This window comes from Falco punctatus (assembly GCF_963210335.1).
Source record: "Falco punctatus genome assembly, chromosome: 6".
Taxonomy (NCBI): domain Eukaryota; kingdom Metazoa; phylum Chordata; class Aves; order Falconiformes; family Falconidae; genus Falco; species Falco punctatus.
Window position 1 is genome coordinate 17,116,461 of NC_137585.1, and position 26,315 is coordinate 17,142,775.

At 40.2% G+C, this 26,315-nt stretch overlaps 2 protein-coding genes across 4 annotated transcripts in view; one reads left to right on the top strand and one right to left on the bottom strand.

The window, feature by feature from the left end:
• Window positions 1-20,559, bottom strand: part of LOC308065560 (uncharacterized protein) — a 185,967-nt gene extending 165,408 nt beyond the window's left edge. The window contains exon 1 of the mRNA XM_080391615.1: window positions 12,870-20,559. The gene's annotated coding sequence lies outside the window, so the exon portion shown is untranslated. The remainder of the gene's footprint in view (window positions 1-12,869) is intronic.
• Window positions 1-26,315, top strand: part of ITPR2 (inositol 1,4,5-trisphosphate receptor type 2) — a 269,466-nt gene that overhangs the window by 125,455 nt on the left and 117,696 nt on the right. For all 3 annotated transcript variants that reach the window (XM_080392861.1, XM_080392862.1, XM_080392863.1), the window contains 7 exons: window positions 2,221-2,472; window positions 4,032-4,157; window positions 9,222-9,350; window positions 9,955-10,075; window positions 20,568-20,758; window positions 21,597-21,739; window positions 23,860-23,968. In XM_080392861.1, coding sequence (XP_080248987.1) covers window positions 2,221-2,472; window positions 4,032-4,157; window positions 9,222-9,350; window positions 9,955-10,075; window positions 20,568-20,758; window positions 21,597-21,739; window positions 23,860-23,968 — 1,071 coding nt within the window. The remainder of the gene's footprint in view (window positions 1-2,220; window positions 2,473-4,031; window positions 4,158-9,221; window positions 9,351-9,954; window positions 10,076-20,567; window positions 20,759-21,596; window positions 21,740-23,859; window positions 23,969-26,315) is intronic.

Consider the following 26,315-nt stretch of genomic DNA (forward strand, 5'->3'; position numbering starts at 1 on the left):
ATACTTTAGTGGAAGAAAATGCTACTGAGTTTATTTGTTGGGGTTTTTTTCCCCCATCACGGAGTTTGTGATGCTCAGTTAGAACTTTGGCTAATACTGGATACTTCTCTTCCTTTTCTGCTTTTAAAAGGGACATAATTTTCTCTGCTTGGGCCAATGTTTGGATGCCCTTTGAAAATCACATTTAAAAGTGGATAACTTGGGGAAAGGGGATGACATCTTCTTCTTTCCTTGCATTTATGATGATTACCTTGTCCCCCTTAGCTCTTCTTGTATTGATGCAACGTCATCTGCTTCAGCTGGTGGGTCCTCAGTCAGTATGCAGCAAGCATGCCATGCAGCATCACGTTTAACAAGTTCACTGTCTCCTGGTATTTCTTCCTTATTCATCAGTAATAGGTATATGAAAGAATGAAGGGTCAGTTTGACTTGAATATGATAAAATATCAAGCAACACTAGTACAGATTAGGTATGGATTTGACATAAGAGTGTAACTCTGGGGGAACCTGGGAAGAGTTGTCTTCCCTCTCCTGTACAATGAACACAAGTGGAAAACAACTATGGGAATGTGGTGAACAACTTAATAGAACATGACAGAACATGTACCTTCCCAGAGGGCTTTGTGTGGTTTTTTTAAATTTTATTATTTTCTGTGTGAAATGTCCTAAAAGCATAGTATTCCAAACATCAGTATTAAAACATTAGGTCAATTTTCCAACATTTTGAATACTGATACTACTTTCCTTTTTTTTTTTTTTTTTTTGCCTTTGTGTGCAATGAAATTAATGGTATCTGGGTCCCTGTACTGTCTCCTTCCACCTTCCTGAGCACTTGTCCCCTCAAAAACTTTTTTTCTGTGCTGTGGATTGTCCAGAAAATACCTGGTTTGAAAAGTCACTAGTACAAACATTTTGGAAACCCGTAGATACATAAGAAATAGGGATTGCAGCAAAGACTGAATCCACAATTCACTCCATTCAATCATCAAAGTAAAAACAAGCAAGAAACAGGGAAAACACAATCAGAAAAGTTGTAAAATCAAAATTTGCAATGTTGAAATCCTGGAAAATGTAATGAAATGTTTTTTTACTTTTCATTCTGAGAGACTAATTTTCATTCCTGCTTTTGCTGCTTTCCCATTTCTCAACAGTTCCACCAGCCTTTATTTCTACCTTGAAATTCAGTAAACTAGGATTTCATGTCACATGTAGGCTTGGATATGTCAAGTGCCTTATTCACAAAATGCATATGGCTGTTGTACTGCCAAGGTGTATTCTATATTAGGAAGGGCTTATAGGAGCTTGTTTTCACCCGCACTGAGACTGTATTATGCTTAAAAGGAAGTGATGGAGAGAAGACAGGACTACTGTCCTGTCCCAGCTCCACTGGAGCTCACAGAGTGGTGCTGGCAGTAGGTATGTTCAGTGTATGCAGGGTTTAAAACAGGGTCAGAGCAAAACTTTTTTGTGAGATCAGCTGAGATGGGGCTGCCAGCATCCACCTCCAGTCTGGATCCTCTAGAGAGGAGCATAGCAGTTGTAGCACAATCAAATATTTATCACATACACCAGTTTTCTGCTAAATTGAAGTGCTGCATGACACTGACAAATTTGCATGGGTTGGGAAGAATCATCTTTTGTTTCTGATACTGAGCAAGGGCACAGAAAAGGTTGGTTAAGTTCTGGGTGAGCCACAGGCATTTCGTGTGAGGTAGCATGCAAGATCTAATTTCTCTGCATCTCAAGTCCCTACATATAAAATAGGGATAGTAATGTGCCCTGACCTCACAACAGGAAGGGTTATTAACTAACTTGAAACAAGAATTGAGATGGTAGGAATAATAAGGATGGCATACTATCTTAGATGAACACAGAGCTACACCTCAAATTTAAACCTCAAATTCACCTTGCATTAGCTCACTCCTTGGTGAGTTATTCCAGATTTGTACTTACAAAGACAAGAGCAGAATTTTGCCTTGGATATTATTTTGACATGTGCATTTGATAAGCCACATCAGAGTAATTTTTGGTTGGTTTGGGGTTTTTTTTGTGTGTTGGTGGGGTTTTTTTTAGCTATACAGTCTGCATACATAAAGACAGAACAAAATAAGAAATTAAGAAAATCATAGAATCATTCAGGTTGGAAAAGACCTTCCAAGATCATTGAGTCCAAAATGACTGCAGTACAGCGTGCTTAAAACTTTGTGATAACTTTTTCAGCTGATAAATGGCGGTGAAGATGTCTTGATATTCTACAATGACAGAGCATCATTTCCAGTCCTACTCCAGATGATGTGTTCAGAGCGAGATCGAGCAGACGAGAGCGGACCCTTAGCGTATCACATCACTCTAGTGGAATTGCTAGCGGCTTGTACAGAAGGAAAGAATGTATATACAGAGATCAAGTGCAATTCACTCCTGCCACTGGATGATATAGTGAGAGTAGTGACCCATGATGACTGCATACCTGAGGTAAGATTCACTGAATGAGGAATCAAACTTCCCATTTTTAGAAAGTCAGAAAATCTTTTTTGTTTACAATATACTGACAAGCTTAATGTTTGCACAGAAAACAGGCTGGAAACAGGTGGTATTTGTTAAGGTGAATAAGTGAGAAAGGATAGTCAGTATTTTCTTAAACAGAAAATGCCTTGTCCCTTATGCTTCAATTGTTGTCTTTTTGGGGCACACACCTTATTTTGTTTTCCTGGATTTGTCCAGCTCTGATGACTTCTGGCTGTAACTGCAAAGACTCAGCTGAGTTGTTTGTCAAGCCAATGTTTTGCCTGAATTTGTTGGAAGTGATGGGTAACATTCTGGCCACACTAATGTCAGTGGGAGTTTTGGGTGAAGCCTCATTTTATTAAATTCAGTTGGAACCCAGCAAATGGTTTTATTCACTGCATATTGAGGCCCAAATTCTGCAGCTACTACTACTGGTCATGCTTCAGTAAGACTTGATACTTCATGCTGATCAGAAGGGGAATATTTGTTTGCACCAAACCTGATGTGATCAAAAGAAACCTTTTCACAGTCTGCAAGGAACTTGTATGACCCATGTATTGGTCAGATGGATTTCGGCAGGCTATCTGTTGGAGAGCTGTGGCTCATATCAACAGAACTGGGACCTGCAGGAACGAAGATTTCCTGTGTGCCATGAAAAAGTCCCCTTGTGATCAACTAATTCTTTTCTTAAAAAGAAAAATGTTTGCTTTGCTCAGAAGTACCTCCTAACATTAATTTCAACAGATACTAATGAAAAAAGTCCAAACAAATGAAACCTAAAAGTCAGAATTTTCTCCTGACTGCATTAAACATATGCAACTATCTCCTCTCTTTTGACTGTGACAAGAAATGTTCAGTGTATCTGGGTATGTTTATATTTAATCTATACATTTCAGGCAGTGGATATACATTTTTATCATGTGCACATGCAGACTTATAATGCAGGAGAGGAGTGAGACTGAAGCCCTCCTGTTAAGCCTTGTGCTGCTATTGCTGCAGTCCCAGCACTGCACAGCCTTTCTCTTCCATTTAGATCCAAGGTACACCCATCCTGAATGCAAGCACTGCATTAGGATTGTGGGAATGTAGGGATGGTAGTCCCAGCTCTGCTAAAGACATTTATTTTTTATATTGACAAGCCTGTTCAAGGCGTAAAATGGCAACAGTCAACTGGCAAGTGCAGGGGTGTCCTGCATTTTGACAACTCCTGGCTTTGGAGCCAGGCCCTTGTAGTCTTAATATCATTTAAATATCAGATTTAATATTGGTTTATTTTATGGGTTTTTTTTCATTAGAGTAAGAATGTTTGCAAAACCTTTCTGTTTTTCTTCATGTGATCTTTCAGTAAATACATTAATGCGTTTGTTGCCATGCTTCTCCTTAAATCTTCAGAACTGAACTTATGCATTATTACTGTTAATAGTGTTTGTTAGTACTTCAAGGATCCTCTTTATTGCTCAGTATTTTTGCAGATAGAAACCATCATGTTCCGTTTCATATTGTTTGTGGATTTGCTGTTCCTGCAGGTGAAAATTGCCTATGTTAATTTTGTTAATCACTGTTACGTGGACACTGAAGTGGAAATGAAAGAAATCTATGCCAGTAACCATATTTGGAAGTTATTTGAGAACTTCCTTGTTGATATGGCAAGGGTAAGCTTCATGAGATGTTAAATACTACACTGTAGTCATGGATGGCAACTGAACTAGCGATAACTTTTTGTTGGTGAACTTCTTTTGTTTTATTAACCCTTTTTTTCCCCCCAAAGTTGACAATAGAATAGGTGTAGTTTTTTGGTTTTTAACAAACGGTCATCTCTATGCTATTTATCATCATGTAACCTGCTAATTACTAGCGGCCTTCTCTTTCTAAAAGGGCATCTTGGAACCCATGTTCTTTTCTCTTTTCTTCCAGAAAAATAAATTGGATACATGTACAGGGTTGAGAGTCTGTGTACGTCTTCTGGGAACGTGTGTTATGGTGGTGGCTGTGAAAACCCCCCACATCTGTAATCTTCTTGCTTTACTGTTAGTACAGTGAGGATCAGGGATCAAGAATTTCTTTAGCTAATAATGTTCCTTCTTTAATCTCACTTCGGCCTGTTTTTGTCTTTTATTCTACCATCACTACATTCTCACTGCTGGGTGAAAGGCAGGTGTAGAGCTGTGGCCTTTCAGAATACTAATCCATGTATAGACTATAGGCTGCAAGGTGATGAGGCATAGTTAGCACCGTAGGCATTCAATTCCTGTGGACCCTAGTGAGCTTCATGGTGTCATTACTTGTTGAATTAAGTTTCAAGACAGAAGTTGAATTAAGCTTCCATTCTCAGGTGAGGCAGAAAATGAGGGATATCTTATGACTTCCAGAAGGATAAAATACAATAGTAGAGCCATGAGGGGAAGCTAGTGTGACATAATGATTACAGCTTACATTACATATCCTTTTCTAAGAGGTTAATGCTTCTTGTAGAAGCTTAATATTAATATCAACTAATGGAGTTGCTTTTTCTGCTGAAGAAGTGGAACCACAGATTTTTGGTGGCTGGGGAACTGTATTTGATCCTTGATGCCAGACAGTATTTTGGAGATGTTACAGAGCATTTGTCACAGTGCATGCCTCTCTTTTCCCAGTCCACGGTCTATTAGATTTTATAATCCATAAGTTCTCACTCCCTTGTGTTCTTCATTTGTTTTGAAATAAAGAAAAAAATGTAAAAGAATCTTAATTCAATCCTGTAGTGGACATCTACCCCAAAGTAATAGTTTGCCACTATGGCAAAATGCAGAAATAATTTCTTTGAAACCTGTTGGGAGAAAATATCATGAGTTGTGGCCGAAAGAAGAATGAGTGCAAAGGCTTGTGCTGTACAGTAGGCACTGAGACCTGTTAATTTATCTGTGAAACAGAAAACTTAAAAGGGGTTGGGGAGTTTTGTTGGTGGGGTTTTTTTGTTGGGGTTTTTTTGTGTGTTTTTTTTTCTGGGAACAGGTTAAGACAGGGATGTTGTGCTTTCTTTTTTTGCTGGCAGCCATTTTCAGCTGAAATGAGACCTCTACAAATCCTGGTTTTCTGCTCTTTGTCTTGTCTCTGTGGTTATGTTCTACAATGGAAGGCCTTCTGCAGAAACCAAACTTGTTTGAAAATTAAGATCAGAAACCTCCTTGGAGGGGGATTCTGATTTTTAACCTTGCTGGTTTTACCCCAGGAAGTGTTTTCTCCTGTTTAATTCCCGTTCTGGGTTGCCCTTTCCTGACACGTCCTGGCTCTGACCCTCCAAACAGACTACCCTCCCTAGCCCTTGAACATGACCAGTTTTCTTTGCTGTTGGGCTAGAAGCAGACATGTAGAAAGAGGGCTCTGTCCAGAGCTCTGTTCATGAGTCTGGAGACAAACTGCACTGTGCCAAATGATGTAGTTGTCCTGATGCTAGTGACCACTGAGCTTTTTTTTCACATACTCTTCTCATAAGAGAAATTAGACTCCAGGTCTTCAGAGGTGAAGAGGGAGTGTATCATTAATGCTGTGTTTTTGTGTGTGTGTGCTGTTGGCACCAAAGGGCAAAATGCAGGTTTATTTTGCAGTCCTGCAAACCCTTCAGGGCAGATGCCTGATTAGTCCTTTTAATTCCCTGGTTAATGCCTAAAAGAACTTAAAAGAGCGTGTCAGAAGTGTCTGGCCTGTTCTGCTCTTCTGCCAGGTCCCTGTGGGTAGCCATGTCTTCCAGGTTATTGAGTATATTTGTTCAGGGTTGGTTTTCTGGGGCCCAGAGAGAAGCCCGTGTGTTATAAATACGTGAGCGTTATGTAGCTATCAGGACAGTTAGAATGCTGTCAGCCTCATGAAAGATGTTACAATAGCTTTCAAAGCTTTTAGAAAAAGAGCCCTTTGATCCTCTGTGTTCCAGTGAGCTAAAAGAGATGCTTTTGCGTGGGGGAAGGGGAAATGCTTTTCTTTTAGCTGCTACAAATGCCTGTCAGTGGGTGAGTTTGTGAGCTTTGAGTCTGAGTCTGTTATTAGAGAGCACTAAGGTAAAAGACAGTGTATTATCCTCAGGTTGGTTTCCTTCCTTTTTTTGTTTCAGAGGGAAAAAAAAAAAGTAACCAGTTTTTTTAATCTGTTTCTGGATTGAGGAAGGAAATATTTAGTCCCCAGCTGTCATTCTTTTTTAACAACATGGTATGTTGCAAAGCAGGCATGAGGCGGATTCATGTATAAATTCAGTTTGCCAAAAGCAGTCGTGCTTTCAAAGACACCCTGTTTCTACAGTTTCTGCCAACCTACTTTCTCCTGTGTATGACTTGAAGCGTTGCACTAAGCAAAGTGGGTGCCGCTGAAGGAAAGGCTTCCCTTTCCTGTGTGTGGCCCAGCCTGTAAGTCAGCAGCTGTAGTCTGAGCAGGATAGAGACAGGATCTGACAGCTGTAAAGTCGTCCTGACTTTCTCTGCAGAATTTTTGAAGTATTATTCATGCGAGTTTCAGTCCCAAAGCCTCTTAAGGGGTTTTTAAGCACTGCTTTCTCAATCTTCATCTCCATTTCATGCATTTCAGTTTTTTTCTTCCATAGGGAAACTTCTTTCAGTCCCCAAAGGGCAGAGGGATAAGAACAAATGAGAGGATTTCTGAATTCCTTCTGTGCTGGGAATTTTTCAGACCAGTGTTGGAGCAGAGTGGCATCCCCACATATGGCTCTGCTTTTTAGGCAAGCAAAGAGGAAAGCTTAAAAGCGTTTTGGAATTTAGTTTTGGCAATTTCTGAATTCACCGTGCTAGCACTGCACAGCTCCCTGTCTTCCCATTGGGAATGCAAGTACTGAGCCTCAGAGCTACTGGTTCCAGCCAATATTGGCATGCAGATTAATTAAAAGCAGAAGAACTTCAAAAGATTTTTAGTTCTATGATACTATTTTTTTAAAAAGTTTTGATTTTTAACAGAATTTGTTACCTCCATGAAGACTAGGGGGTGGGGGTGGGGTCATATTTTTCCCAAAACTGAAGGGCTGAAGGGTTTACTATTTCAGTTTAGCCACTGTTGCTTCTCTGACCAAAATCTTTCCTTTCCTGGGGTGATAAAAAATGCACTATGTGGGGGTATGACTTGTTTTTCTGACACGTTTTAGAAAAGCAGACAAGCAAAGCTCCTCAAGATGCCTCATTCCTGTAAGTCTCAAGTTATCTTTGGTTATTCCTCTGCCTACCATATGACAATGCTTGTGTGTTATACTCAAAACTCTTTCGTGTTCCCATGAGCTGTATCTTCCCCTGAACATGGGCGCTTTTGGATGTCATGTCAGTAACCTTCCTTAAAACACTGCTGGTGAAATTTCTGCCTTGTAGTGTCCAAGTGTGACAGTGGCAGTGTGTAATTAGAGAGCATGTTTGCCCTATGTGAGATTCAGGTGCTGTGGATTATCCTTCTGCTTCTGTCACCAACTTTTCTCTGTGACCTTAATAAATTCACTCAGTTTCTCTGGTCTTCGGTTCCCCATTCATAAAGCAATGTAATGGCAAGTATGTACCACTCAGGTTCGTGATTGTGTGTTAGATGCTCAAATAGTAATGAGAAGGCTACCCCAGAGTTCTATATACAAAAGAAATTCTGCTTTTGCATGGATTCCCTAGAATGCTATAGTAGTCGGTGCCTTGCACAGGTAAAAGAGAGAACAACTTTGCTGTTCATTACTTGTTAAACATGGCTAGAACTGCTTATTTAAAGGCTGTTGAAGAGCATACTATAGTCTGTACTCCTTATTTGTCCAGACTTGCCTTTCTTGCTATGTTTGGCTCTCTATAGACTCCTTTTAGTACTGTTTACACTGATGTAAGCGAAGTCAACATGACTGTGTAGATGTTTGCAAATGTTGAAAAGAAATAAAGAAATAAAAGAAATGAGGATGCAATCCAGCCCAGTATTTTTTTCCTTTCTTTAAGCATGACATCTTTACGTAGCAACAAACTTGCAGTGTTGTACCAAAGGGTGCCTTCAGGAATCTTTTGTACAAATCTTCCCACCATTTAATCATCCTTCTGTGCTCCATAAATGTCCCAGTACCATTCATTCTCTTCTTTCATTGTTTTTACTTTGTCTTTCATATTTTTACTATGCAGCTTTCTTAAGTGATGCTGCCTGTCTTGCAGTTTACAATCCTAAAGGCTGTAGGTATTGACTATTTTCTACTAGAAAATATGCTATTTTCTTTCCTTCCATCTTATTTAACATTTTCCTTGCAAATGAGCTTTAGCTTCACCACCCATTTGTGTTGATTAATTGTAAAGAGAATTTAAACTTTACATGAAATCTTTCTAACCTAAGGTATTTATATCTCATCTGTCTCTAAAGCCTCTTCCAACCAGCCCCACAATGGCAGGAAAGGCTTATTTTCTTCTTGAATCCGTCTAAATGTGTAAGTGGCATGCAATGTGCTGATTTAGGGCAATCTTTATTCATGGTGTGGGAAAGAATAGACAGCCAACCAGAAAGAGCTAGTTCAGAAGAGAAAAGTATTCAAAAGACAATGTGAACCTCCAAGAAGAAAAATAAGTTATCACAAATACATCTTGAACTCTTAAGATAGTTATCTCTGACAGATTTTGTATAAAAAACATTTGGTTTTGCATTAAAGAAGAAATATTACATGTGTTGTAATAAATACAAAATAATAAAGCTTTGTTATTTAAAAGAACTATGTTTCCTTGTTTCCTCCTTCTTCCCTGTAGGTTTGTAACACAACCACGGATCGTAAACATGCAGACACATCTCTAGAGAAATATGTCACTGAGCCCGTAATGAACATTGTGAGTGGCTTCTTCAGTTCGCCATTTTCAGATAACAGCACCAGCCTCCAGGTAAGTAAGGAAAAGAGACACAGACAAATAGGTAATTCAGACCGCTAACAAGATACCTTCTGCTACCCACATAGGAATGCTGTACCTTTACATCCTCCTTTAATTTCTCGGTCCCTTCTCATGCCACTGGCTAGCAGCTTAATTCGTCTTTAAAACACTTACTCTTAATTTTTATCACCTACTCTGAACTAGTAGACAGCTCAATATGGTCAGATTTACTCCTGGCTCTTAGAATTCCTTGGAGAGGGTATCCTTGCAGAATAATGATCAATCTTTGTATTTGTATGAGAAAAATGCTGTGTCCTATGACAAAAGGGACACATACCTGAGAACTGGGAAGACTCATACGTCCCTCTGCTCTGTACTGTGTTTGCTTGATATCAGTGGCAACCTGAGGAAAAATTGCATGATTTGGCCTTTTTAGAGGTGCAGCATTGATTTCTGTTCCCTTTCGTTCTGAAAAGCAAAGAGAATTTAATGGAGTTGTAACTTGAGTCTACAAGCTAAAACTCTGTTGCATGTGGTTTACATTGTGTCAAACCCTTGGGCAGTTGTGAGGAGATTCTAAAGGGTAACATTCCATGGTTTATCTTTTTGTTTTCAGACACACCAGCCTGTTTTTATTCAGCTGCTGCAATCTGCTTTTAGAATTTACAACTGTACCTGGCCAAATCCAACACAGAAAGCCTCAGTGGAGTCATGTATCAAGACTTTGGCTGAAGTGGGTAGGTGCCAGGTTTTACTTTAATTATTGTTCTCTGTGTTTGGAAATCAGACTTACTTGAGGTTGAACAGTTTTTAATTTGACTCTACCATCCTGAAATTGTGACGGTAGTAATTTCAGAAATCCCACCTTCTGAGGCTAAATTATCCCTCCTTTTATAAGCTATTCAAATCTGTCCCGTCAGATGTGGTTGTTACGTGAAACCTTTCAGTCAGAGAAAATGAGTTTGCTAAGTGAGCAATAGTTAAACAAGCAAGTTACGATATTAAAACACAACATGAGCTACAAGAAAACCTGGGCTTCTCTAATTGTGCTGGGCTACATTTGCACAAGCTTTTGTAAGCAGTGATGCATGGCGGCTGTGCACCAGAGAATACCCATCATTTTTTCCCCTCAGTTCCTGGGAGATGCATTTGGTATTGTCCATCATGGTCCTGGGCTTGTTCAGTTTTTGCCCAAGCAGGGGATTGGGGATGGAAAACACAATTCTGCCACGCGATAGTTTTTCCACTTACTCCTCACCATCAGGCCCACTCATTTACTGCTGTTACACAGTCAGTCTTGTCAGGGGAATACAGCCTTGCGCTGGCACCGAGACTAAATTTGGTCCTCAGGGCAGCTAATAAGTTACATGCTTTCAAATAAATTCAAATACCATGTTAAAGTGAAAGATTTAAAACTTCTTCTTATCCTAAAATAAAAAAGATTCTTCACCAGTACATAGTTCAGACTGGCAAAAGTTCATTAAGTTAAATTTCTGTGAATACAATGTTAAAGTCTTCTGCCATGATAGAAAAAAGAATTATTCAGTATAGTTTCTAAAATTCATTCCGATTACTTGTAGAAGAAGGTTCTGCTCAGTGTGAATGAAAACTGAGTAGTGGCAGAGATACATAGAAACTGGCTAAATTCTAGTGTTGATGCAATTTTAAAAAAATTAATAAATAATGATAAAACAATATGAGAGGGTCCCTTAACCATCTGTGGCATTGTAACAACTGAGTCTAAATTTAGATTTTGTAATAGCATTACAGGAGTATCATTTAACATTTTGCCAAAACATCTCATTAACTTTTTGTGTGAACGAGAATAAGTAGTTACCTAAAAACTTAGCAACCTTCAATTGTTTTATTTGTTGTGCAAATGATTTAATTATGGATCCATCTGGCAAGACAACTTTGGAAGTTGAAGACATTTCCTTTATGCTACAGCTACTACAGTCCCAAATAAAGCTTTAGCCCTACAAATCCTTGTTTATGCATTTAACACTTACCTCCCTGCTCTTCTCTGGCAGTTCTGGAAAGAGTCATCAATAAATTACTTCCTTTGGGAGTCTGGGGAAAGAGGGATGAAGTAGGGCAGTTGAGAGTATTTTTGAGACCGAGCATGCCCTATTTGTGCTTCTAGACAGCTCAGTGTCTTCATTTCTGTTGAGCTAAAACTAAAATCAAATTCTAGCTCAGAGAGGTTGCTGTGTTATCTCACCGAGATGAGGGTGTTTGGAGATACCCAAGCATAGTGTCGAGACAGTCCACAGCAGGCTGACAGGGAAAGCATGGGTCACCTTAATGGGCTGGCAGATCCAGCTTCTTGGCCAGGTGCACCCACGAAAGGGCTGGAGGTCTTTGATAGGTAGTCTGTGTGCTGTTGTTCCTGGGGGAGCCAAGGGGAAAGCGAAAGGCAAGGCAAGGCATGGCTGATGCCTGATGTGCTTTTCAGATACATGACTTTGTTCTCTGTCTGGTGAATTTAATTTCTGCCTCCGCTGTAGTCTTTTCTTTCATTCCTTTTTCTGTTTTATGGAGATTGATTTACGGCTGGGTTTTTTTATGATTTGCAGTTGGTTTTTTTATAAGCATGCTCTTGCGCTGTCCTATGGGTCCAACCCTCTTGCTACTCTGGCTTCCCACCCATGGGACTCCAGCCATACCCTGGGGACTCTCACATATGGCAGAGCAGAGCTGAGCTGCTGCTGAAGGGCATCACCCCATGTCCTCCTCTGGGACTTCCCTGCAGCAGCAGCAGTGCAGGGAGGCTGGATATCAGCCTGGGGGTGCCATGGGCTGGCAGTCTCAGAGCTGCCCCCTGAAAGCACATGTTGGCCTGCACATTGCCAATTTCCTTATTTGTGTCATAATAACTGTTTAAGGATTCATCGGGAATATCAGTACTGAGCATGGTAAAGTTGTATTGTGTTTGCTAGCAGTGGTGGTTTGACCCTGGTTGAATGCCAGGTGCCCACCAAAGCCGCTCCTCCTCAACCAGACGGGGGAGAGAAAAATGAAAGGCTCGTGTGATAAGGACAGGGAGATCACTCAGCAGTTACTGTCATGGGCAAAACAGACTTGACTTGGGGAAAATTAGTTTAATTTATTACCATTCGAATCAGAAGAACGCCTTTTCCACCTCTCTCCCTTCTTGCTGGGCTTAATTTAATTCCCAGTTTCTCTGCCTCCTCCCTCCAAGCGGTGCAGGGGAACGGGGAATGGGGTTGTGGTCAGTTCATCACACATTGTTTCTGCTGCTCCTTCCTCCTCACGCTCTTCCCCTGCTCCAGCGTGGGCTCCCTCCCACAGGAGACAGTCCTCCATGAACTTCTCCAATGTGAGTCCTTCCCATGGGCTGCAGTCCTTCATGAACTGCTCCAGTGTGGGTCCCCTGAGGGATCGCATGTCCTGCCAGCAAAGCTGCTTCATTGTGGGCTTCCCATGGGGTCCCAGCCTCCTTTGGCCATTCACCTGCTCCAGCGTGGGGTCCTCCATGGGCTGCAGGTGGATAACTGCTCCACTGTGGACCTCCATGGGCTGTGGGGTCACAGCCTGCCTCACCATGGGCTTCACCACCAGCTGCAGGGGAATCTCTGCTCCAGTGCCAGGAGCCCCTCCCGCCTCCTTCTGCACTGACCCGGGGGCTGCAGGGCTGTTGCTCTCACTCAGTCTCACCCCTCTCTCTCACTGATGCAGATTTCTTTTTTTTTTTCCTCCTTCACATGCTGTCAGAGGCACCGCCACCATGGCTGATGGGCTCGGCCTTGGCCAGCGATGGGCCCGCCTCAGAGTGGCTGGCATTGGCTCCACTGGGCATGGGGGAAGCTTCTGGCAGCTTCTCACGGAAGCCACTTCTGTAGCTCCCCAGCTACCAAAACCTGTCCGTGCAAACCCATTACAGTTAGCAGATTGGCACACATTTTTATTTAGTCTTTAATTCTGACAGTGCAGAAGGGGAGTACAAAGGAACAGGTGAGAGGGATTTCCCCGAAGAGCAAGTTAGCTGGCGAAGTGGAAGCAGAGTTTTTAACAAACATCCCTGTGCAAAAGTTTTGCTGGCTAGCAAATGTTTTAACCACTGGTGATACTCTGTATTTTTAGGCACAGTGCCAAACGTGTCTTGCCTGGGCTAATTGAGTAGGCCTGCTCTGCTCTGCTGAAAGCTTTGGAAAAACTGCCCCAGCCAGGGGTACTACAGGCTTTAAAAATGGAGGCCCTTTAGTGGTGACACTGCGTGCCTGGTGCTGTTCTCTGTCGGAGAACCACACAAAATGGTGTTTCTCTTTGAGTGGGCAGAGGTTTCTTCTGTAAGAAGACTACAGACAGGGCAGCGTTTTTTTGCCTCTTACGCTGGCTGTGTACGTGGACTAATGTTGGATTTTGGCTAGGCATCTGTAGTACCCTTCTGCCTTTTTCTTTTTTTTTCTTTTTTTTTTTTTTTTTTGACTTGAGAGTCTGACAGCTTTAATGTTAGGGGCTTCATGTTTCACAGCAGGGTTTAAAAAAAACCCTCTAGAAAGATTTTGCCTGTATCAGAGAGATAGAGTATTGGGCAGATTTACAGCAGGGACCGAAGACTTTTGATGGAAAATAAATGTTGTATAGAGTTGAAAGAACAAACATGATTTTTTTGTGTGTGTGTGTCATAGCCCTGGATTTAGAAATGAATCTCAGGAGGAAGGAAGATCATATACAGATTTCCCAAGATATCGAAGATCCATGTAATAATGCACTTTTAAAAGACCCATTTCAGAGCAAGTTTAAGCAACATACATTTTGCTTGGTGTTTACTAGTTTGTTGCTGCCAGGTGGATGTAAGTATTGTCTCAAGAGCTTAAGATCATTTCATCTGTCTTCTTATGAGCACTGTAAGAATGTGCATTATCTTCCAGGTCAACAAAAGGATATGTTGCAGAAGCTAATTTCTTATAACCCTAGTACTTCAACTGCACTTGACCACTAGGGAAAAACCACGTAAGCTTTTCAAGCTTCACTTGCTGCTTTGTCTCCAGGCAGTTGTCTGCCTCCAGTTCAGCAAGAAGCATAGAAGCTTGCTTCTTTTTTTCAGCAGACTACTCTGTTGCTCCAGGAGATTTGGGGCACACAGATACCAACGTCCATCAGGTTTTTATTGCCTGGTAAACATTTGGCTACCTGGCGTGAATAGAAACATCTACAAAATTATGGACATTAATGTGTCTTCATATGGATTTCTGGTATGAGTAACAAGAATTAACCCATTATACATATATCACTTTTGTTTTTTCTTTATTATTACATAGGACTGAGCTTTTGCTTGAAAATATAGTCCAAAGAATAAATGATCAGAACAGCTTCCATCTCACTGGTAAAATAGCTACAGATGAAAAATGTTTAAAAGGTCCTGTGATCTTTGTGAAAACAAAAGAACTAAGATGTTTAACAGTTTAATTTATTCCAAATTAATTAATTATCAAAGGACTTTCAGTTCCTACATTTTATAGTCTTTGCAAGATTGAGAAGGGCGGAGGCCAGTCTCAAAGTTTGCATTTTAAACCATCTACCGTCTTCCAATATGGTAAAATTGGGGAGTATCACCTGTCCTTACAACTAAAGATCTGATTTGTGTATCTTAAATTGTGTTGGAGCAGGGTCTTTCTCCCAAGGCTGACTAGTCTTTCAGGACCCATGCAAAGAACTGGCTTTGCTTCTTAATTAAGTGATGATTCTTATATCTTCACCTGTGAGCATCAGTTTTCTTTTCTCTTACAAGGGCCAATCTACTTGTATTATGTTCCTGTCTCTGTTGTGTCCATTGGCTTTGTCCGTCACGTTTTTACAAATTGCATCTTCCCTCTGATACTGTGTGTGTATCCCAAAGATGTAGTATGTGTATGGTTGTGTTGGATGTAGTATGTGTATGGTTGTGCTGTTACCACCAATAATGAAATAACTGGAATTTCCCAGATGACTAAACAGTGGCAGATAGGAACCTGCATTTTGTTAGACTATTTCTCTTGGCAGACCCTTGAAAAAAAAATAATCTGTTAGCAAGCCAAATTTCATTAGTCATTATCAGATTATACTCTAGGATACTGTGCAGGCAAAGCAAAAGGAGAATTGTTTCCATCCCACAAAACGGGATGTCCTGAGGCGAGTCCTGTGAGATTGCTATTTCATAAGTTTGAAATTGGAACAGGTACAGAGGAAGTACTACTGTGCAATCGGGGGAAGGGACAACTGTAGAGAAGAGACTACAAGGAGCCCCACGTGTTCTGCCTAGCAAAGCAAAGGCCTGTGGTTGTTGCTCTTTAAAAGTATCTTAGGAAGATAAATAGTCACGAAGAAGAGACATTTAAGCTAAAGGACAGTGCTGACCCAAAACCAACTGGACATAATTATGCTAGGTTGTAAATAACCCGAATAAATTGAGATTGTAAATCAGAGGTTTGGAGCCAACTTCGGAAGGATGTCCTTGGTCAGCAGGCCAGGAGAAAATGGAGGGAAGAGGAACGGCAGAAAAGCTAGCTTCATTTTAAATGGGGCTCAATACATTTTTCAAAACATATTAAAGAACATGGGTTGTCTGTAACAGATGGTCTGAAGGAGTAGTGAAGTCCGTTCTAGTTGAGTATTTATTCCCCAATTTCACCTCACCCAATACCCCTTTCTACAGAACCCAAAAAACTCTTCTGTGGTGCTTCTTGGCCATGCTTTTATGTCCTCTAAAGCCTTTTCCTTTGCCCTGAAAAATTTCAAACAGGAAACATTAAACATAAAATCGAGGCTACGTTTTATTGCTTCTTTGGAATTATTGTATGTATTTGAATGTCCATATAGATGAACTTTCCTATAGCAATTTTTTCAGCCCTGAAAATACTTTATTTCACTTTCCATTTGAGTTTTAAAATCTTTTTTCCATTTCATAAAAAGCTAGACCTTCATTTTCAATTTTTAGTTCAAATAAAGTAATTATCCTGTTGTAACTTTTTTGACAGCAAGAATAATACATTTCAGATGAAGCACATATTTTATTCTATTTTAACTGTTTGTGTTTCCCTAATTGCAAGAAAAATTCAATGATGATCTTTTTACAGACTGATAAATATTTTAGCGTAGGTTTTCTGTTGGAAAAACACATCCAAGTGAAGGGTACAAGATTGGCAGGCTTGTGTCTTGTATACACAAAGCTTTTATTTCCCTTAAGAAGTCTTGCTGTTGCTAGCATTAGTGTCTCTCCATCCAAATGTGTTTGTTAAGCAGTCAGTAAATGATTAAGGAGCTGGAGGAACTGATTTATGGAACAAAATTAATTGAACTAAATATGCATCGCTCTGTTAAGTGACAACTGGGAAGTGTGGGAGAATATGATATAGCCGTCTGCAGCTACCAGAAGGGTGTAAACAGCAAGGAGAGTAAAGGCTTCACAGCCACGTACAGCCGTGGGTTTTTCATGACCCAGATTGCCTGTAAGGCTTCTCCCTGAGGCGCTCAAAGGGGTGAAACACCTGTGCATCCCCCAGAAAAATCCCACCAGGGATGGTTTAGGGTAGTGCAAAGTGTACTAAACAGCTGTGAAGCCACTAAGCTTCCTTATGGCAAGATAGATTACTCTGAAGACTGGGCTTCCAAGGACAATTACAGGCAAGGGCCACTTTCTGGAAGTCCTTAGTACTAAATTGATCCTAAACCTCATATAGGCAGTATAGCAAAAAGGCAGTGCTTCAGCAAGCATTCCTGAAAATAGGTCCTTTTACTTCCAATTTCGGTGATTCTGTGAAGAGAACTACATGCAGGTAATTTAAAAAATACAGCTCGGCCCATTTCAGCCTTTCTGTTAGCAGCTGCAGTGCATTCTTGGGACTTTGGTGGAGTCTAGTGCACTTGTAGAGTGCAGCTTGATTTTTAGCTGCTTGCCACTTGATCAATGTTGCCCTTTTCTTTTGAGTCCCCATCTCAGTATTTTTTCATAGTTTAAACAGTAAAGGGGAGGAAAGCTGCTGACGCGCTGGATGCACACAGAACCATCCAGCGCAGAGCAGAACATTTTACTGTGACCTGGCTGAATATGCCACACTGTGTTGCTTACCATTTCCACTGTTACCGTTTGCTTGCTTGTCTTGGCTCAGCTTTGGCTATTGCCAGTAGCATAATTGTGAGCACCAGATCGGGAGTTAGTTGTGCAAAGGATTTGATGACAAATTTCATTTCCTCTGACACTGGCAAACCAGTATAGTATGTTCAGGGGGTATTTAGCCTTGTGCAGGGTGCCCTACGTAGGAGCTGGGCAGTATATAATAAGCCTGTGCTGTGCCCTCCACTGGAAGGCAGAATTTCCCTTAGCTGAAGCCACATTCTAGTCCTTCCTGGTAAGTATCCTGCTTGATACCTCGGCACCAGTTTACATAGTTAACAGTTTACAGCCACAGAGCATGCTTTTTTCCCAAGTTCACTAGTCAGATGAAAGACAGAATTTCACCCTCTCCTGGCTCCTTTGTCTACCAGCTCTAACCCTACTTTGCAAGTTTGAGTGCCATCCAAAAGTATTTCTAAGTGGAACAAAAATAAACATGCTTTTAAATATTTTATGTTGATACTTTAAGGGAGATTGACACATTTTGAAGAGGAAAGCAGCCTACAACACCTAAATTAAAAATAAATATTTATGTTCACATTTGTTCATTAGCTTTCCAAAATGTAAAAATATGTTTCATGTTGTTTTAAATAATGAAATGTGAAACAAATGAAAGATAAACTTTCTACAAGCTGCAAAGAAATAAGAAGACAAAGGCTTTGTTTATAGCTTAGACTTCAACAGTGCCCTTTGACAACCAATACAAATCTTAATTACAAATGGAATTATACATATAAGAACTGTTCAAAACAAAGGAGTATTTTTTTTCCTCTCTCTCTCTCTGGTTTTCTTTGTGATAGTTTTAATTAGCTGCAGCTCTTTGAACAATCATAGTCCTTGACTGCTCCTCAAACACTGATGGAAGCCAACTTCAAATGGCATCTATAGGACTGGGTTTTCCTCTGAACAGCACGCTCCCCATTGCTAAGTTTATTCTTGGATATATCAGGATTCTGCATACATACTACTTAATTGAGAAGTGAGCATTGTCCAATAACATTCTGGTGATTGACATTAGGACACAATAAATTGGATTAATAGGCTGCAGCACCCTACCCACACTGGCAGAACTTTAATGGACTTCTGTAACAAAGTACGCAGCAATAGGGCAAATGTGTTTTGAAAAATAACCCAGTCAAATAACATGGAAAAACAATCATTAGAAACGATGGCCAGCCATACATGGTATTTTCCTCATAATAATCAGGAACCTTGCCTTCAAAACAAATGAAGAGTAGAAAGGAAAAGTCAATTGCCAGTGTGGAAACTGCTGTACATCTGATGATGATGATGTGTCTTCCCATCTTGACCTAAAAAAAGTTTAGTTTAATTCCCTATGGCAAACTGTTTAAAAGAAAGTGCCTACCAGAAACAGAGTAAGAGATCTCTCTTCCATCCCAGTTAAACAGCCTGATTTGCAGGTGGAGGACCTGATCCTGTATCAGGACGCACCCTGGCAGTGGGAAGAGGAGGGCACCCTGCACCCACGGGAGCTATTAAAGGGATGAGGACGTGTGTGACGGAGACTCTTGCTGTAGTCTGTGAGGTTGGGGGTTGAGGTGTCACAGCCAAATTTAGGCTTATAATAAATGCTGCCATTACAATATAGTATTTGGGGGAAGAGAAAGTTTCTGCCTGGGATCTGTGACTCACTGCTTGGCAGCATACAAGCCTTCATTCATCAGAGCTGTGTGCCTGACTCTCTCCTTGCGTGTACTCCTGTGGGGTTTGATGCATAGGCTGTTTAGGAAAGAAGGGCATCTGTTGACTTCACAGGTTCAGGACTTAAAGTTGTATATGTTTTAAGAACCGGTAGGGAGGGGTGGAATATTTTTGATGCCTTTCCACTGCTGTGGAAACTGTGCATGTTAGTGCAGAATGGTGGGGAAATGCCTCTGAGAAATGTTGTGCAGAACTTTAATATGGGCTAATGCTTTTTACAAAATCACCTTGTTTCAATAAGAAAAACTAGAAAATTATTTGTTATTATTAGTCATTGTTACAAACGAACTAGAATTTATTCTCCATTTTACTTCTAAGTTTTTATTAAACATAAAGTGTGCCACGGAAATTAAGTGAACGATGTATAATACAAAGCTAATCACTGGAATGTGACCTAATCTTTCAAACAGAGATATTGCTGCGTTGATCTTTTGTTTATTTGTTGAATTTCAGACGACTCATGCTGAGCCATAGAAGAATGTCAGTCTGATTTCCAGCGGAGTGGAGAGATACAGCTAACACAAAGATTTTCATGGAGAAGGCAGATACCTTCTCACATTGTCTTTCAAACTTCCTTTCCAAATTACAGAAATGACAGTTCAGAATGCAATAATGGTTTAATAGTGGATGCCCTGTAAGAATTCATTGAAGTCTTTCCTCAGTTTTGGGTTTTTCTCTCTAATATTCTCTCTTTTGTCACTTCCTGCCCCTCAAGTCTAAAAAAAAAAGCATTTTTTAACTGTGTGTTAAATTTGTTTAACTATCAATTAAACTATCACATGGTTATTAACTATCGGTTATATTGCAGTGGCATCCAGGAACCCCGTGGTTTTAACAGCCCTGGCTGTATAGAAAACCAAAGGGAGACATGAGACAAGTCTTTTTCAAATTTAATTTGTATGCACTTGGTTTCTCAAGGTCTTTGCAAGAGAAATAAGCAGAAAAGCAACAAAGAGCACTTAGGATAAATTGTCTAAATGTGCGTATGTCCACTAGAAAAAAGAATTTTTTAATTTATTTCTGCATAGACAAAACCTAGCTGTTGAAACCATAATGCATATTCTTTTTGTTCCTTTTATTAATATCTGTAAATCTGATTTTTTTTAAGTTAGTAAAAAACTATTTTGTTTTAAAAAAGAAATGTCTGTACCTATGAAAATATATACTGGAAATGATCCTCATCTCATTTAAAGTAGCACAGCTGCCTTTCTTTTAACTAGTTTACGGCTGACTTCTACCAGCTTAGGGTTTTGTTCGTTATTTTTAAAACTTGTTGAAGTGAGATCCCTGCCCCTTAACTTCAAGAGTATCAACATTCTGCACACCATGATCTTCATAAGATTTTCAAGTTTTTACTACTGTAAATGTAATCTTTTTTCTTCCTATTAAAGCAAAGAACCGTGGGATTGCAATTCCAGTGGATTTGGACAGCCAGGTCAACACCTTGTTCATGAAGAGTCACTCTAACATGGTGCAGAGGGCAGCCATGGGGTGGAGAATGTCAGCCCGCAGTGGACCTCGTTTCAAAGAAGCTCTTGGTGGGCCTGCCTGGGATTACAGGAATATAATAGAAAAACTACAGGTACAAAAATAGCAAATGGCTTGGGCAGTTAGTTATGATAGTGTGTTTATCTGGTAGATGCCAGATGTGGAAAACACCAGAGTTAGGCTCATTGCATTTTTAGTGCTGGATTACAGTGACCTTTGCACTTCTGGGTGGGGGGAGCAGAGGGCTCAGCTCTTCTCTGGTGTCTGTTCAAAGTGAAGGCAACATGCAGGACCTTTTGGTCCATGATCTGAATTTGGCTCCTACAGAAGTTGGTAGAGAGGGGTGGGAATTATGTTCTTTTCCTCAAAGTGGTCCACAGAGAAGAATCTCCTTTTTGCCTTCTCATGGTCACGTTCTGGTTTGGCTGCAGAGGAGGTACTGGAGGCTTTAGGAGCAATTATGTCAGGTTTGTGTGGCTGGATGATGATCGCCTTGTGCATTTAGTGGTTAAACGACATCAGGAGTTTATGGACTAAGAAAAGAGTAGGTTGCAGGCAAATGGATGAGCCCTAAACACCAAGGAAGCAACATCTCGGGTGATACAGGAACACCACGTATGACAAGCAGTGGTTTCCCAGCACACCGTCATCCTGGCTGTTGCCGAGTGTTTTGTGAGCATTACTGCAGAGGAGAAATTTGAAAGAGAACAGCAAGGTAGATAGTTATGGGCACCTTCTCCCCCTTGCCCTGCCTGAGGAGTGGCACGAAGAAAGGCTTGAGGTTGCTTTACTGTCACCTGGGTTAACAAGAGCTGTTGCAGCTGGCTGTCAGAAGTGGGTCAAATAGCACAGTATTATTCAATTCCACAGCAATGTTCTTCTAGTTTTCTTGTAGTAGTGTTACAAATTTCATTCTTCTTCTTCTTTCCTAGGATGTAGTGTCCTCCTTGGAGCAGCAGTTCACTCCCATGATGCAAGCTGAATTCTCGGTGCTGGTTGATGTGCTGCACAGTCCAGAACTTCTTTTTCCTGAGGGAAGTGATGCCAGAATAAGATGCGGTGCTTTCATGTCCAAGTAAGTGGTATAAGGAGAGGCCTATTTCCTTCTTTGGAAAAGATGGCAAGAAGTTAAAATTTTCAACAGTGACTTAGGCATGTAGGAGTTCATACTGAAAGCTTAAACTGAGGTCTTTCACTGCCATGTTTTATGTTTCTCAGGAGTTGAGGAGTCTGAAGAGGAGTAGAGAGAGAGGTTGCTTGTCTTGCCTGCCTAGAAATGGGACGTTACTAGCTTGTTAAAATTGTGGCCAGCTCAACCTACTTCTGTTTTCTACTTGTGCTATTAAGTTTCTCCAAATCTACAGCAGAAACTTAGACTTTCCATGGTAGAATTTTCAATATTTCATAATGAGGCAGGGTGCTCAGGGCTAGTGGGTTTCTGCTGTTTTGTTTTGGGGTTTTTGTACAGTAAATAAATATTTTGATATTTATTTTAAATTGACCACAACTATTTTAAAAATACATTTCACTGGCACCTCTCTACCTGGTCTTGGATTATTAGATGTTTTATTTGCAGTCTGCTTTGGAATAGGGTCTTGTGATTTTTTATTAGTCCTCAAGTGAGATGCCCTCTCTGCCCTTGAGAAACTAAAATTTAAACAGATGTAACTTGGGGGAAATGAATGCATTTGGCAGCTCTCCTGATTCCTTGGCTTTTTGCATATTCTGCAGAGGCAGTGTTATAACAATATATATTTTTGGAAAAATTAAGCTGAATTTTGAGCTTGTCCCATCCCATGCCCTCTGTCCAAACTGCTGTTCAAAGTCAGCATCGAATCAAGTCTGTGGCTATTGGATGTGGCCCATGTAATGCAATAAACAGTCTTCTGTTTTATTTAATTAACTTCCATGGCAAAGGAATGCTTTGCAAGAGCTATGCAGAAATCCTGAGATAAAGATGTACTTCTTTAAAAATATTTTTAGTACTGCAGGCCTGAAAGCTGCATAGTTTTGGACTCATAGTTCATGAAATTGGTGATGATGACGATGGGAGAGTCCTGCATGGTGTCTCCACTGAGCCCAGGATGGTGTTAGCGCACTGATCCCTGGAGGTATTTAAAAGATGTGTAGATATGGCACTTAAAGACATGGTTTAGCAGTAGACTTGTCAGTGCTGGGTTTACAGTTGGACTCAATGATCTTAAAATGTCTTTTCCAACCTAAATGATTCTGTGATTCTAACTTTGCAGTGATCTAAATATAATCAGTTATGTTGGGTTATGGAGCACTGGTCTAGATGATGCAGTCGGCTCTCCCAACATCGTTTTTGGTGACGCTATGTGATTTAGGACCATTAATGATGCCATCTTTCAGTGTAAATCAGTGGCCACACGCATCCTAGTGCTGATCCTAGGCCATAATTTGATGAACACTGTTCTGTCCACCATAAGCCAGCCCTGGTACTGAAGGAAAAAAAACTGTTCAAGGCCTTCAGATTTCCTCCTCCCTTCTGTTTTCACAAATGTGACTCCAGCAGTGTGTGAACCAGTGCAAGGACCTGCTCTGAACAGATATAGAAAGGCTGCTTCTGGTATTGGCTTAAGCTGACTAAAACCCAAACACCCATGGCAGTCATAGTTGGAGTCAGAAATGTACCTTGTTTTCTGTCTTGAAACAGTCTCACAAAGTTGATGTGCAAAGGTAAACAATGGTTATGTTTCATCCAAATGTCTGCATTTCTGAATGCTTCTGTGTAAGGCTTTTGGGGATCCTTTTGGCTGGATGCCATTTGCTAATTACCTAATAAATGTATTACAACCATCATAGAATTCAGATGTGTAGAAGTTGTAGCTTTTAAAGTTTGAAGGATGCATGATGAACATTGTTTACCTTTAAATAAAGGTTAAAATAAGTTACCTGTAAATAAAGAAAGGATGAAACGGCAAGTTTGGATCTTAACCTGGAAGCATTCATAAAAAGTGGATGTAGAATTCTGTCTTCTGTACGGGCAGTAAGATACAAAAATCTCGCAACACCTTGAAAGTCCCATTTCCTTTTTAATTATGAATTCTCATCTACTTTTATTTATTTTCCTTGAGGAAGAATATAGTGACAGGCAATTTTTGCATAAAGAAATTGTAGTATGGCTTAGCAACAATGTGCAATGCTCTTTAAGGTTTAATATTTTACTTTAAGGTTGATTAATCACACAAAGAAGCTAATGGAGAAAGAAGAAAAGCTCTGCATTAAAATTCTTCAGACATTACGAGAAATGCTTGACAAGAAAACTAACTTTGCGGAAGAGGTACTGCTACCATTTTAGTATTAAATATAGAACTAATAGCATGGTATTAAAATGTTGGCTTTAGGACAGTAACAGAATCTGACATGATTTCAATTTCATACATGTTTTAAAGATAACATGGTGTCTTAGGAACAATGTGGTAAGGTAGAAAGTAAGATTGGAACAAAAGAAACTATCTGCCTTACATAGTTTTGTATCAGGGACTTGACAAGAATCGAGGTGAATTAGCAGTAGCGAGAATTACTATATATGATTATTATATACGGGCTATCCTGTATTTCTGGAGACTAGTCTTCTTATGTCACGTCTGACTTTATCTGTCATAAAATCATTTGGAAATATAGGGATTTTTAATTGCAAGTGTACAGTTTTTTCCTGCTGCCTGTTGTGCCAGACTTTTATACTCCATATACTTTTTTAAGTAATGTTTAAGAAGAGTTGCCAGTTTTGGGGAGAAGTGACATAGTCTGTACTCTGTGTCTAATTATTTCTTGCACTTCTTTCTCTCTCCTTATTGCCTAGTTTTCTCTTGGAAAACCAAGTTTTTCAAATATGTCTTTCATCTTGCCCTGTGCCTTTGGGTATCAGTAGCTAGATTCAGATTTACATGTCAGCTGTCCCTTCTTTTTGAGCTTGATCCCTGTGCCTTTTGTGTGGTTTCCTCTTACCCATATTTCTGAGTTTCTCCCAAATTCTTTCACTCTCATAATGTGAATCATAGAGCTATTATCTAATCTAGCAGTGCCATCATTTTCATTTGTTCACAGCTGACATGTTTAGTCAGGTATATTCATGGGTTTGACTTTACCTTGAGAAAAAATATTGATTACAGCCCAGTGTCACACAGTTTCACACTTAGGCTTTTACACCCAAATATTTTCAGATGTCTAAGTAACAGCACTTATTCATGTTATTGTACTTAGCAAAATTATCCACCATTCAGGTATACTAGCTATGAGAGTCAATCTTAACCCCAATTTAACCGTAAGAAAAATAAGGTCTATGGTGACTGAGATGCCCATACCTATTTCTGGGGTTTTGAAATACTAATTTTAAAATTAAATGTTTTGGTCCTGTCATACGATGTGATAAAGTAACAATACATTCTTTCTCTTTTATGATGGATTAGCCGTGTATTAGAAATGGGAAATATTCACAGCGTGGTTTTTTTTACTATACTGATTGTTTTGCTTTCAACATATGGGCCTGGGAACATACTGCCCAAGCTTCTAAGCAACCTGCTAGACAGGATAAAAAAAAATCTCAAGGCAGAAAGGTGAGATGAAGACAAAGGCAGCAACAGCAAAACATCAGCCCTGCTCTTTACAAACAACCAGTGCAGGCAGAGAAAACCAACCTCCTCTTTACCTCTTGCTCAAAGAAAAATGTGGCAAGGCCAGGGCAGGCAATTCTTTTTTTGATGTCCTAACAAGAATTTCACAGGTGAAGCAGATATTCTTATTCTTAATTATTAATAGTATTTATTCTAATAGCTTTCTGGGTGCATAATGCCACTGCCATCACATGGAAAAACTAATTTGCTTTTGTAACTGCGTGCTATGATGAACTTTGCCAGACCTCTCCAAAATAATTACGTAGACCCACCACAAGTTAACGTCATCTCAGGACTACAGGGGGAAACAAAGCAACGCTTTAATATATGACTTAAGCAAACAAAAAATTTGCCCGTTTTCATTGCTCTTTGTACCCTGTGGTGGATGCTGATAAAGCCAGACTGAGTGAAGCCACCAGAGGGAGTGTGCTCCAATGATATGGAGGGGCTCTTCTTCACCCAGCCAACCCAGCTCTGATTCTCAGGAGTGGACAGGGGAGGTATGCCCAAACCCCTCGCGTGACTTCCACCATCTCAATAGGGCATGGTGGGTGGAAGAGGTCTTCAGGAAACAGCATTTCTCCCTCGTGCTTTCTCTCGAGTCCCATTGATTTTACACTGAGGAGCGTAATGAGTCAGTGCAAACAAATAAATGAATAAATGAGCTTGTATGGTTTGCAAGTGCTTCTCTAGCTTGCTACTCTTATGAGTCATTCTTCATGGTATGGACTTCAGAATAGTAAAAATAGCACAATGAATAGCCCCTTGTGCGTATTTCCAACTTTTTTTGAACTGTGATCTCACAGCCTGCAAAATTACTCAGTAATGTTATGAAGATACTAAAAAAAATTATAGTAGTAAATACATAATGGTGATACCAGAACAAAGCTACAGAGGGACACGTGACACTTTTACAGGAAGCTTGAGTTTGTTAATCACCCATCATAATGTACTTTGTGTGATAAATTTGAGAGAAATGGTAAACCTCCAGTTTCTGAAGACTCCCCCACAGTG